This window comes from Zingiber officinale, chromosome 10A (assembly GCF_018446385.1).
Source record: "Zingiber officinale cultivar Zhangliang chromosome 10A, Zo_v1.1, whole genome shotgun sequence".
Lineage (NCBI taxonomy): Eukaryota > Viridiplantae > Streptophyta > Magnoliopsida > Zingiberales > Zingiberaceae > Zingiber > Zingiber officinale.
In genome coordinates, this window is record NC_056004.1 from 85226046 (window position 1) to 85240026 (window position 13981).

At 36.6% G+C, this 13981-nt stretch overlaps 1 protein-coding gene across 1 annotated transcript; it reads right to left on the bottom strand.

Moving 5' to 3' along the window:
* Window positions 1–692: 692 nt before the first annotated feature.
* Window positions 693–2517, bottom strand: LOC122027524 (7-deoxyloganetin glucosyltransferase-like). The gene is made up of 2 exons (XM_042586515.1): window positions 1976–2517; window positions 693–1849 (listed from the first exon to the last, which is right to left on the bottom strand). Exons 1-2 carry the CDS (start codon window positions 2469–2471, stop codon window positions 924–926), a joined length of 1422 nt encoding a protein of 473 aa, XP_042442449.1. The 5' UTR covers window positions 2472–2517; the 3' UTR covers window positions 693–923.
* Window positions 2518–13981: the final 11464 nt, after the last annotated feature.

Below are 13981 nucleotides of genomic sequence, written 5' to 3' on the forward strand. Positions count from 1 at the left end.
ATCAAGTCTTTCCTAGGTTTTCTATACAAAAGATTTCGACGATAAAATACTAGAAAAGTCTAATCCAACATGTAAACAAATATTGATGCAAAAACAAATCGTATTGTTATGAAATTGGTGAAACATAGCCTTGGCTCTTATACCAATTAATAGGACTTAAATTCTCTTCTAGCCACATGAATTCTAGAAATGAATAAGAACTCAAGTAAAGAAAACAAAAGACATGATCTAGTTCCATCAAATATATGGTATAACAAAATGCATAAACTGAAAGACAAAGAACCTGATTGAATAGTTATGTCTTTGTCGAAGCATCATCTGAGTAATTCCTAATGAAGAAGAAGAAGAAGCAGAGAATGATTTTCCAAAGGAATTTGGGGGAGACAACACCATAAAACATTTTAATAGAAATTTAGGTCAATATTTCTAAATCCTTGGACCAATCCTATATATAATCTACTTCTATTATCAGCCTATAGATGATGATACGAAAAATGAGTTCTACACATAAGAGATATATTAAATCATACATGTACCCACCTTAAGAGATATTAAATCTAACAATGTAGTATTGACCACACATCCACTCAACCACTCAGCCGGTTCGGCCAGCTCGCCCCAGTAGGTAGCTCAGGCACTCGACTTATTCAACAGCTTGGCGCACTTGGCACTCAGTCAGCATAGGCACTCGGTTGACTCGGACACTCAAGAAAATTTTATTATCTTCAGCAAATCTTTCCAACAGGAACAGATTGAAAGCACCATGAAGTCACACTTGAAACACTTTATTCTTGATTCAGTTACATATACTTCACTCCTTCAGCTTTTGCCATCCTCTCATATTCAACTAACATGGCTTGAATGAAGCTGTTTTGTGGCCAGAATGCCCTAAGTTCTTCGATTTGGTATTCGCAAATTCTGTCTCAAACTTCGTTTCGACACAAAGCTTCGGTTAATCTCATCAAGTTAGCATAAGAGCTTCCTCCCTCTGCATTTGTAGCTTGCTCTGCCATCTCCTTCCACTTCATCACCTTCCTCCTCATCTCCTGCCCCTTCTCCCCTTCCATCAGTTCCACAACGAGCTTCCTGATCTGCTCTCTCTTCACTTCTTGATCGATCTCCATTGCTATCCCCCAATCCACGCAAGCAAACCTGCAGTTTGTGAATTGGTCGGCAAAGCCAGGCCAAATGAGCATTGGTACTCCACTGCAAACACTCTCCAACATGGAGTTCCAACCACCATGTGTGAGGAAGCCGCCAATGGAAGAGTGGCGAAGCACTCGGCCTTGATCGCACCAATTCGCGACCCAACCCCTCCCTTCGACTTCCCTGATGAACTCCTCAGGCAATCCACCATCAACATTCTCAACGAGATCCGGCCTGATGCTCAACAGAAAAGGATGCTTGCTATCAGCAAGACCCCATGCAAACTCCATCAATTGTTCACTTGTTAAACGTGCCAAGCTTCCGAAGCAGGCGTAAACCACTGAAGCATGTCTCTGAGAGTTTAGCCACTCTTCGTACCCGCAATCTTCTTCGAAAAGGTTCAAATTCTTCGGCACGCCTTTCATCTGGTTGAGTAGCAGGAACAGAGGGCCTACTGCAAGGGCTCGAGGCAAGGAAGCTTTGATGGCATCCAAGACCTTGCCTTCCATTTCATCAAATGTGTTGAGGATCACACCAGAAGCTCTCTGGGCACAAGCCACTGCTTCCATCTCACAGTTGAGGAAGAAGTGGTTAGGGTTTGTTGTTCTGATGAAACTGGAAAGATCTCTCAGACGGATGCCTTGGAAGCCGGGAATCCAGTCGATTGGGGTATCGAGGTATTCGTTTGTCAAGAAACTCTGATCTACAAAGGAACAAATGAGAGCAACAAATCCATCGTTTAAAGAAATTCTCATACTTGTTGATTACTGAAACTAGAAACAAGCTCGTGTTCTCCCAAAATGATGATTTTGTGTTCTTGGTGTTTTACCTTTGAGCGGCGCGTATCCTCTTCGGATTAGGTCCCGCAGATGGAGAGATCCGAGGAGACTGCAAGCGCTGGTAGTCCAGAGCACAAAAAAGGGGATTCCCATCTCCTCCGCCGCCCCCACCGCCTCCGATGCTATCAAGAAGTTGGCGACGACGCAGGAGACGGGCGGTAGGACCGGATCCTGCTTAAGTCGCCGCAGGAGTTGCCCCAAATGCGCTGCGCAGGTGCGGTTAATGGAGCGGCGTAGCTCCTCGTGGTTGGGAGCGCTGGCGGAGTCGAGAGAGTAGCCATCGGGGATGGTCTCGAAGCGGAGGACGTCAGATTCGGGCGGGAAAGCTTGGGAGGTCTGGTGGATCCGATGGAGGCCGGAGCTGGTGTTGACGAAGGTGACGAGGAAGCCTCGGAGGTGGAGGAGGTTGGCCAGGTCGAGGGTGGGGTTGAGCTGGCCGGGATCGGGGAAGGAGACGACGACGGCGTGAGGGCGGAGCGAGGACATGGCTGAGTCGACTCACTGACTGACTGGCTGCGCTCTTGATTAACGATCTGTTTATTTCGATCATGGTTAAAGTTCAAAATTAGCTGTGACTTTTTTTTAGAATTTTTTTTCTATGATTTTTTTTTCCCGAAAGTCGTGTCAAAAATTTGGTTACAATTTATCAAAAATTTGGTTACAATTTATCAAAAGACGTAGTTTAGATATTGTATTTATTAAAAGGTATACCGTAGTTTGGATTATACCAAATGGTACAAATTTAAAAATTTAATTCTCAGATTATTACTTGACAAATACCTTTTTCAATCACTATTATCCATGCATCCAAGCCACAAATAGAATTGAAAATTATATTGTGCTTCATATGCACATCCTCTCACCGTCTCTTTCCCTCCCTCTCTCTATGTGGTGTTATAAACACGAAAGAAAAATGAATCTCCTACGGTTGTCATTCCTACTTGTGCTGGTTGGCAGGATTGCAATAGACGAATTAGGGTTTTGCGATATTGTTATAAGAGTTTCAAGAGGAGACCAAAGGACAACTGCAGTTAAGAACGTCAGCCGAAAAGGACAAACTTCAAGCAAGAGGAAAATTAGTAGAAGGATACATGTAAAGATTTAGCCATGTATGTTATAGATTTATTATTGAAAAATAGGATAGTGATGGTAAAAAAAAAATTACAGTATTGTTGTAAAGGGTGATGGGAAAAATCGTTGTTATGGTTTCTTTTGGTTGTGTGGGGAATAAATATTCAACAACACCTGCAATATGATGTAATCGAAAACTTAATTGATTTAAGTGTTGTTAGTTTCTTAGGTTGTTAGTTAAGTTGGGCTAACCATTTTTTATTTAGGCATCACATTGTGTCAGTGGTGGTCCAAGTTTAAAGCAAGAATTGTCTAGTTTAATAGAGGTCTGATATCGATGATATCAGACCCAACGTGAACTTTGGTTAAGACTTTGTTTTTATATCATATAGATCTTTTCCTCGCTGAACCCTTCCTAGTGGTTTGAATTAAGTAAAATTACAAATTAACAACACCCGATTTTGTAGTTGCAAATTTTCTAAATTACTTTATATTTTATTTATTAGGGACGATCATATAACTGAAGAAATTCTCTTTAAGATATGGAATACACTTGATACAAATTGTAGCATTGGACATGCATGGAGCTAATGCAGGAGAATTATCCAGAACAAATAATCCATCATCTTCGTAGTATAGTTGTGTGTCTAATACAAATAGAAATAGAAGCAGTAATTTCACATTTCATCTAAATAAAGAAGCTAATATTAAAAAAGATGATGTTCTGAATCCTTGTACAACACTTGATGATTACTTTGAGCCTACTTGGAGTGAGGAGGAAGGGTATTTGTAGTGTTCAAAATCACTTATTTAATTAAAGAAATTTATTGAATTAAATTATAATTTAATTAGAATATGGATTTATTTAATTAAGAGATTTATTGGATTAATTATAATTAGATTTTAAATTTATTTAATTAAGAATATTAATTGGGTTAATTGTAATTTTAATTAAAGGGGTTCACTTAATTAGGAGTTTATTTAATTTAGTGTAAAATTTAGATTAACCAAATAATAGAATATAAGTATATAAAATTTTCATATAGATTAATAATAATAATAATAATAATAATAATAATAATAATAATAATAATAATAGACATGTTATATATAAAATATATAACATATTAGAAATGTAACATTTGGATACATAATATTATTATATACATATGAACGAAATTGTAGTGTCCGGAAATTCAATGATTTAATTAAAATGATTTACTTAATTTATTTAATTAAGTTAGTCTATAATTAAGGAATTTAGATTAATCAAATAATAAGATATAAATATATGAAATTTTTATAGACCATTCATATCTAAAAGATAATTTAGATATTATATATTGTGATATATATAAGAAACGTATAAATAAATTAGATATTATTATATATAAATTTAATCTTTATAAATAATATATTATATATAACCTAAAGCGAATATGATCATGAACTATAGATAATTGACATATTATATAATATAAAATATAATATAAATTTAATCTCTATAAATAATATAAAGAAAATATGATGAATATAATATAACGTATAGATAAGTAGAACATTATAGAATATGGAATTATATATATATATATATATATATATATATATATATATATATATGAATTTTGATAAAGACTGAGTAAAATAAAATTTATATAATAAAATTGATAGAATTTAGATAAAGTCTTAAGCTTGCACCTCTTTAGAACTCTATCTTCAAAAGCTCTAGGAAATTATTTTTGGTAGCTGGTCCTAAGAAGCTCCACCGTCCTCATCATTCTCCACCGGCCCTAGAGCTCTATGGGAAGAAAAAGAAAAGAGAAATCAAAGACATGTTCCCTACTTGAATTATGTTTTAGTTAGTTGCTATAACATGTGGAATTTGGATCTCATGACTTCTAATGTCCTTTACTATTTTTAGGAAGGTGACTCTATGATTTAGGTTCTTTTATTGTGCTCCTAATTGTTGTATGGACAATAAGTTTTGGATCTATTTAGCGATGGTGTCCTTACTTTACAATTTTGTGTATGTTCCTTAACTTGTAATGCTCTAGTTAGTTTCTATAGTCTTGTAAATTTCGGGTACCATACCATATGACCATGCGCGTTCCATACTCTTTTCTTTTGCCTCTTTTGATTGGTGCAATATTCAGCTCTAAGTTAACCTGGTTGGTCGATTAAGTTTAGTTTGTCAATTAAGCCCATGCTTTTAAACCTACGTGCTGCATTTACCTTCGTGTAGGGTTTGTTATTTGACGGTGGTTAAAGAACGGATCATGTTTTAACCTGGTACGTTCCTATTTCTTAGATCAATAATGTGTCCGTTAATTTAAGTTATGCAAAAGAGATAGGTTGGGTTGGAGGATTTGTAGACGGGAACTTGGGGTAAAGTGTTCTGATGACCGACTTAAAGGATAAGTTATGCTATAGTTTCAATACTAATGGCCCGTTTAATATAAGGATATGCTTTGGTTTCTATTTTATTGCTGAACATCTCTCTTAATGCACTAAGATACGCAAGATGCTAATGCCGTGCTATCCTCGTATTGATCCCCCTGCCACGTGACACATATACACCTTTTAATGCATTAAACAGTTGATGAGATATAATAATAATAATGATAAATCATGTTCAAAGCATATTTATGCATTTATCCTCTTCTATGTTGCGTTACATGTGCATGCCTGTATCAAAGTTTAGAGAACGTTCAAATAGTTTTTCATGTTCATGTACTTGTCGGCTAGAAACTCGGTCTCACTTCTTAGCCAGGAGATTGGTCTCAGCCAGGATCTCAGCCATGTTTTAATAATCATGTATGCTATGGTTATATGTAAATGTTAGGTCCCGGCCATGCATAAGAACTCATGAATGCTAAATGAAAAGGATGTATGCACCTTTGTATTTAGGATATGTATGAGGAAGGTGATTCGACCGTGGTCAAAATAAATCTTTCACGGGTTAAGTTATGAAATAGGGATATAGTCCGGGAGCTCATCAAATTTAAATAGCCGAGTATGACCGGTGTCCTTAGTCTGAAAGTTTGTCAATCTTACGTGATAGAGTGTGACCGGTGTCCTTAGCCCGGAAGCTCACCAAACCTATGTGGTCGAGTGTGACCGGTGTCCATAACCCGGGAGCTCACCAAATCTACGTGGCCGAGTGTGATCGGTGTCCTTAGCCCGGGAGCTCGTCAATCTTATGTGGTAGAGTATGACCGGTGTCCATAGCCCGGGAGCTCACCAAATCTACGTGGTCGAGTGTGACCGGTGTCCTTAGCCCGGGAACTCGCCAAATGTACGTGGTCGAGTGTGACCGGTGTCCTTAGCCCGGGAGCTCACCAAAATTTTATGTGGTTGAGTGTGACCGGTGTTCTTAGCCCGGGAGATCACCAAAACTTTATGTGGTTGAGTGTGACTGGTGCCCTTAGCCCGGGAGCTCACCTAACTATGTAGCTGAGTGTGACCGGTGACCTTAACCCGGGAGCTCACTGACCCTATGTGATTATGTTGATACTCATGTTTAGTTATTTACATACTCATGCTTAAGTTTCTGTTCATCCATAGTATGTACGTTATGCCATGTAAGTATGTTTATGCCTATGTTTATATACATACTCATGATTATGTCTATTTCATACTTAGTTATTTACATGTTTATGCTTAAGTTTCTGTTCATCCATAGTATGTATGTTATGCCATGTAAGTATGGTTATGTCTATGTTTATATACATGCTCATGATTATGTCTATTTCATGCTTAGTTATTTACATGCTTATACTTAAGTTTCTGTTCATCCATAGTATGCACGTTATGCCATGTAAGTATGCTTATGCATATGTTTATATACATGATCATGATTATGTCTATTTCATACTTAGTTATTTACATGCTTATGCGTATGTGTATGTCTGCATGCCTATGTCAATGCCTATGCTTGTGCCCATAATATGCCAGTAAGTAAGTCCTAAGTTACCTAGCTTGGGTACCCCTTAGTACACTAGATTATAGTTGCTAATTAATGCATAATACTGTTTCGAACATGCTAAGTCTCTCGACTCACAGATTATACTTTTTTACAGATAATAAGACAAACGAGATAGGAGATATTGACCAGTGAGCCAGCTCGGAACAAGGGCAGTATAACCCGAAGACCATCTAGATTAAACTTCATATTTTGTTATGTTTACTTTTGTTCCGTCTATGTAATTTGAACTAAGAACCCATTATGGAAGTAAAAATAAGTGACGCCCGCAGTTTATGCTTTATTATGTGTTTTTTTTTAAAAAAAAACTAGGGGCGTTACAGTATTATAAACGAATTGGAGAGGAATTGCAATGTAATACAGATATACAAGAATTCTTAGCTGATGATATACAGATTGAACAATATGAAATATCTCCAGAGCAGTCCAGTGACTTAGAGGAGTTCCTAATAGCTGATGACCCATATATTCTAAATTTTCGATTGCTCCAAAGGCCAATTGAAGAGGCAACAGATGAGCATGAATTTTTTCTTGGACAGAGTTTTTTGTCTCAACAAGAGTTCAAGAATGCTCTTGTGAAACATGTCATGGCTAAACATATGTGATATAACCCAGTTGACACTCGAAAAAATAAAGTAAAAGTCATCTGCTTCAATCAACCGTGTAAATGGAGAGTAGTTGCCCAGGGTGATGTAGAGTTCATTGTTACGAAATATATAAAGGAACACCAATGTGTCACCATTAGAGAAAGTGATGATCATCAAGCATGCTCTTCATCCTTTGTAGCTTCTTTTATTGAAGAACAATTTCTTGCTAATGAATAATACAAGCCAAGTATGATTATAGCAGATATAAAAGCTAGGTTTGGAGTGACCATATTATACATAAAAGCATACATAGCTCGAGAGAAAGCGATGAATAAAGTCGTTGGAGATTATGACCAAGTATATAGAGATCTTCCACTATATCTGCGTGAGTTAAGAGTCAGAGATCCTGAAACCTATGTGGCGTTACACAGGAATGGGCATAATAAGTTCCAATGATGTTTTTGGGATTTTAGAGCTTGTAGAAGAGTATTAAGGTCTTACCTTCACAAATTTATTGGAATTGATGCCACACACCTAAGAGGCAAATATCCGGGTGTGTTGTTGATGGCTGCAATAATTGATGCTAATGACAATGTCCTCCCAGTAGCCTTTGGAATCGCTGAAGTTGAATGTGGGTTCGCATGAGAGTGATTTTTGGATCATACGAAGAGATTCTTCGATATTGAGCCAGAGTCAATGAGCACAGTATCAGATAGACATCGCGGCATTATATCAGCAGTTAGGAAAGTCTACCCTACCGCCCATCATACTTTCTGTTGCCATCACAGGTCTTGTAATATGGTAACTGATACAAGCAGTAGGTCAAGTTTAGGCCTATTTTGAGCAGCAGCTCGAGCAAACACAACACTCCAATTGTTAGAGTGTATACTGAAAGTCTATCCTTTAGTAAATATTTTATTTTGAAATAAAGAATCACATTGGTCAAATGTCTACATTTAAATGCTAAGTGTAGTTGTTCAATTAATTTATATTGTAGATAACATGGTGTGTGGTGTCACACACAGAAGATCATGTTATCAATTCCTTATAAATTATAAATAGTTACTCACGACTAAGATGGAAAGGAACAAACCATTGAAATAATCGTAGTGTAATTTGGTATTAGTTTATCTTGACTGATATATTACACTAGTACACTATTAGTGTATTGAGTAGGGTCATTTAAGGTAAGTTCTTTTTATACTGACTTAATAAAAGAACAAGACCTTTGTTATTATGAAAGTGTGTGCTCTTAATCCTGATATAATAACAAGTACATATATTTAGTATTTATTTCTTTGACTTATCAAAAGATGCGATTTAGTTCGATAAATCAACAGGCTCGATAAGTTGAGAAATGATATTATTTATAGTGTGTGTTGTTGATTATAGAAGGAAATTGTGTCCTAGTAATCTAGGTTGATGATGTCCCCAAGAGGAGCTCATAAGGATTGTCATGTAAACCCTGCAGGTGGACTTAGTCCGACATGACGATAAGTTTGAGTGGTACTACTCTTGGAGCTAGATATTAATTAAGTGAGTTGTCAGTAACTCATTTAATTAGTGGACATTCTATATCTTAAACACAGGGAGACTAACACACTCATGATAAGAAGGAGCCCAAAATGTAATTTGGGATTGGTGCGGTAGTTCAATAATAATTCTTTAGTGGTATGAATTATTATTGATGAAATTAAGTTGGGAGTTCGGGGTGAACACGGGAAACTTAATTTCATCGGGAGACCAAAACCAATTCCTCCTCTCGGTCTCTATCGTAGTCTCTTATTTATAAAGTATTATACTCACTCATACTCACCCTCTTACGCATCTTATGGTGGCCGGCCAAGCTTAGCTTGGAGCCCAAGCAAGGGCCGACCACATTAAGCATTAGATGGTTCAAGTAGTGGCCGACCCTAGCTTGGAGCCCAAGCTTAGGTGGCCGGCGACATCATAATAAAAGGATTTTATTTTTTAAAATCTTTCTTATGTGGAAGCCATGGTTTTAAAAGATAGTTTAAAATTTAAATCTTTCCTTTTATAACTTGCTACAAAAGATTAAGAAAAAGGTTTGAAATCTTTCCTTATTTATAGTTAAAAGGAAGATTTTAATTTTTGATAAAACTTTCCTTTTTTGTAACCATGTTCATGATTTAAAAGAGAGTTTTAAAATTAAATATTTCCTATTATAGTTTCTACAAAAGATTAAGAAAAGATTTGATATCTTTTCTTATTTGTAGATTGAGAGAAAGATTTTAATTTTAAAGATAATTTTCCTATTTGGAAATCATCCACATGTTTTAATAGATAGATTTTAATTTTTAAAATTTCCTTTTATAACAAACCATGAAGGGAAAAATTATTAGAGAAATTTTTATTTTAAAAATTTCTGGAAACAAATAAGGAAGTTTTAATTTTGTGTTTAAAACTTACCTTATTTGGAGCACATGAGGTGGCCGGCCATGATAAGGGTTAAAAGGAATTTTTAATTAAATTTCCCTTATTAGCCAATGGAAAGGAACATAAGGGAATTTTAATTTCCTTATTTGCCAAGACCAAGTATTATAAAAGAGAAGGTAGAGGTGCCTCACCTCATAACACATATTCTATTGGTTCCTCTCTCTTTTCTTCCTTGGTGTGGCCGACCCGATTCTTTTCTCTTTTCTTCTTCTTGTGGCTGCACCTTAACATCTCTTGAAGCTTTTGTGGTGGCCTGATTTTGCTTAGAGAAGAAGAGAAAGGAGGCTTTTCTCTTGCACCCCTTGGAGCTTGGTTGGTGACCGAGACTTACAATTTCTTGGAGAAGTTGCTTGGACGAAACTTGGAAGAAGGAGGAAGAAGGGCTTGGGTGGTTCTCGTCTTGGAAGATCGTCGCCCACACGACGTCCGAGATAAGAAGAGGAATACGGTAGAATATCAAGAGGTCGTTGTATACAAAGAAAGGTATAACTAGTAATTGTTTTCCGCATCATACTAGTTTTCTTTGTATAGTTTTTGAAATACCAAACACAAGAGGCATGTGATTCTAGGTTTTGGATTTGTTTCAAATTTGTGTTTTCTTTGTTTTTCGAATTTGTGATTCGATTGTTCTTTTGGTTAAACCTAGGGTTATATAAGTAAATTAAATATTAGATTTCATTGAAAGACTTTGTCTAGGAAGTGGTGGATGCTCCCATACCGAAGAAGGCGTAATGCCTCACCATGTTTAATCTGGAAGTCGATTTCTGAAATTAATATTTAATTAAATTTATAACATGGGTGGATTTGGATCAATAATGTTAAGCATCGTTTGCGATCCAAGTCTAAACCACTAAGAACATATAAGTTAAATTTGGAATCAATAATGTTAAGTTCCGTTTGTGATTCCTAATTTAATTTCTAAAGAATACAATAGGTTGTTAGTAAAGGTTTAGGACTTGTACAAAATTTTTGTACAGGGGAACCGGTATGATATTCCGCATAGCGACCAACAAGTGGTATCAGAGCTAGGGTTTGCCTCTGTGTGTTTGGTTTTCAGTTTAATTATGCACATGTCATACATAATTTAGGCAGGATAATAATAGGATGTGCTAACTTTGTGGTTGCAGGTTTCAACTATTATGGCTTATAGATATTGTGTGTGATTGGAGCCTTGGATATGTTAAGGGCATTTTATTGTGTGTGCATGATTGTAATATTAAATATAGCAGGAGCTGTATTAGTTATTAGGATTTTACATTTTTGTTTTGATATAGATTACATGTACATTCCTTTGTGGAATATAGGATCGATATATGTAAAATTCTATTATTGTCATGGATCGTATCTTTGCGAGGTGTGGTACTATTTGTGGACCAGAGGCGCAGCGGAAAAAGAAGCAAGACAGATGCGGCGACTAGACCCGATTGCGGTGGCTAAAGATGGCAGCAGTTAGGGTAGGCAGCACACGGAGGATAGTGATGGAAAAGGCCATAATAGTTGGAAAATTATTTTTCCATATTTTTGCTTTATTTGCTGTGATGTGTGCTTGCATAGTTAAAATTCCTCACCTTAAATAACTAAGTGTGAGAGGGATTAGTAAATAAATTTCACGGTCTCCATTACTGGTTTATAAGTGATGCAACAAACTTGCGTGTTGGCTCTGAGTGCCTCCCTCCACAATGGATGAGTTTGTTTGCAGATCACTAGATCAAACTTCCTTTATGGATGGTTATAAGAAATTATTTAGGATGTGTGTGATATTCTCCAACTAAAGGGGCACAATTTTATTTAATGGACTAAGTATCAAGTAATTGTATACACTTAGGCACATATTCTGATTTGTGTGGTCCTATGTCTATCCAGGCAAGAGGTAGTTACGAATATTTTATCTCTTTTATAGATGATTATTCGAGATACAGATATATTTACTTGATACGCCGCAAGTCTGAATGCTTTGATAAGTTCAAAGAGTACAAGACTGAAGTGGAGAAACGTCATGGTAAACGTGTCAAGACACTACGGTCTGATCGTGGTGGCGAATACCTCTTTGGAGAGTTTAGGAATTACTTATCAGAGGCTGGGATTCAATCTAATTGTCTGCACCTGGTACACCCCAATAGAACGATGTGACAGAATGAAGGAATAGAACTCTTATGGAAATGACTAGATCAATGATGAGTTATTCTGAATTACTAAATTCATTTTGGGGATATGCTCTGGAAACAACAATGTACATTCTGAATATGGTACATTCTAAATCAGTACCCTTTACTCCCATATAATTGTTGAATGAGCGTAAGCTTAGTCTGAGTCATATTCGGATATGGGGTAGTCCAACACATGTGCTGAAGGGAGATATTGACAAGTTGGAATCACGTACAGAAGTTTGTCTATTTGTAGGATATCCTAAGGGAACGAAAGGTGGTTTGTTTTATAATCCTAAAAATCAGAAGATCATTGTTGGCACCAATGCTCGATTTTTAGAGGAAGATTATGTAATAAACCATAAACTCATGAGTAAAATTGTTCTAGAAGAAATGTGAGAGGACACGCCTACTTTAGTACCAACAGTACAAGATGAAATATCACAAGAAACTGCAACACGTATCACAAATGATACACAACAACAGACAGTGTCTCGTCATAGTGGGAGGGTTGTGAGGCAACCTGAGAGATTCATGTTTTCGGGAGAGTCGTCGAACTTGGTCCCAGGTAAACATGAATTTGATCCTCGAACATATGACGAAGAACTCTAAGATAAAGATGCAGTGTCTTGGCAAAAAGCGATGAACTCTGAAATAGAATCTATGTATACTAATAAAGTCTGGGAGCTTGTGGAACCACCAAATGATGTAAAAGATGTTGGATGCAAGTGGATCTATAAAAGGAAAAGAGGGGCAGATGGGAAGGTGGAAACCTTCAAAGCAAGGCTTGTTCCGAAAGGGTACACTCAGAAAGAGGGAATCGATTATGAGGAAACTTTTTCGTCAGTAGCCATGCTCAAGTCTATCCGGATACTCTTATCAATTGCTGCTCATATGGATTATGAGGTTTGACAAATGGATGTCAAAATAGCTTTCCTTAACGGAAGTCTTGAAGAGAACATCAATATAAAACAACCAGAGGGGTTCATTGAAAAAGGCAAAGAGCATCTAGTGTGTAAGCTAAATCGGTCTATTTATGGACTGATGCAAGCTTCAAGGTCTTGGAACATCCAGTTTAATGAAGTAATCCAGTCATATGGATTTATCGAGTGTCCGGATAAGTCTTGTGTATTCAAGAAGTGTGATGGAAACGTGGTGGTATTTCTTGTACTATATGTAGATGACATTTTGTTAGTTGGAAACAATATCAAGGTGTTGTCGGAAGTAAGGGTATGGTTGTCCAAGCAATTCTATACGAAGGACTTGGGAGAATGTGCACATATTCTAGGGATCAAAGTAATAAGGGATCGCAAGAAAAGAATGTTGTGCTTATCCCAAACTTCATATATTGATACAATCCTAGTTTGTTTTAGCATGCAAGACTCCAAGAAAGGATTTCTACCTTTTAGGCATGGAGTAGTTTTATCTAAAGAGATGTCTCCGAAGACATTAAAGGAGATAGAGGACATGAAGGCAGTTCCTTATGCTTCAGCTGTTCGAAGCCTAATGTATGCAATGTTATGAACGAGACCAGATATCTGTGTAACGCCCGCCCCCTCCTCCTGCTAGTGGGGGGCGGGGTTACTCACTTTGACTTAGCATACATATACATACAGCGGAAGCATATTCTTTTTTTTTTTTTCTAAAATCATACTAAGCATATGAGTATGAAATTGCATGGTTCAACTTAAAACGTCATATTATTCATTTCTAACACATGCATAGGGAATCATGTAAGACATCAACATAAAATAA

Bases quoted from the DNA above. Each gene is read 5' to 3' on its own strand.
- LOC122027524 (XM_042586515.1), bottom strand. From the start codon at position 2,471: ATGTCCTCGCTCCGCCCTCACGCCGTCGTCGTCTCCTTCCCCGATCCC. The intron at 1,850-1,975 runs GTAAAACACCAA...GTTCCTTTGTAG, and splicing joins AGGATACGCGCCGCTCAAAG to ATCAGAGTTTCTTGACAAAC.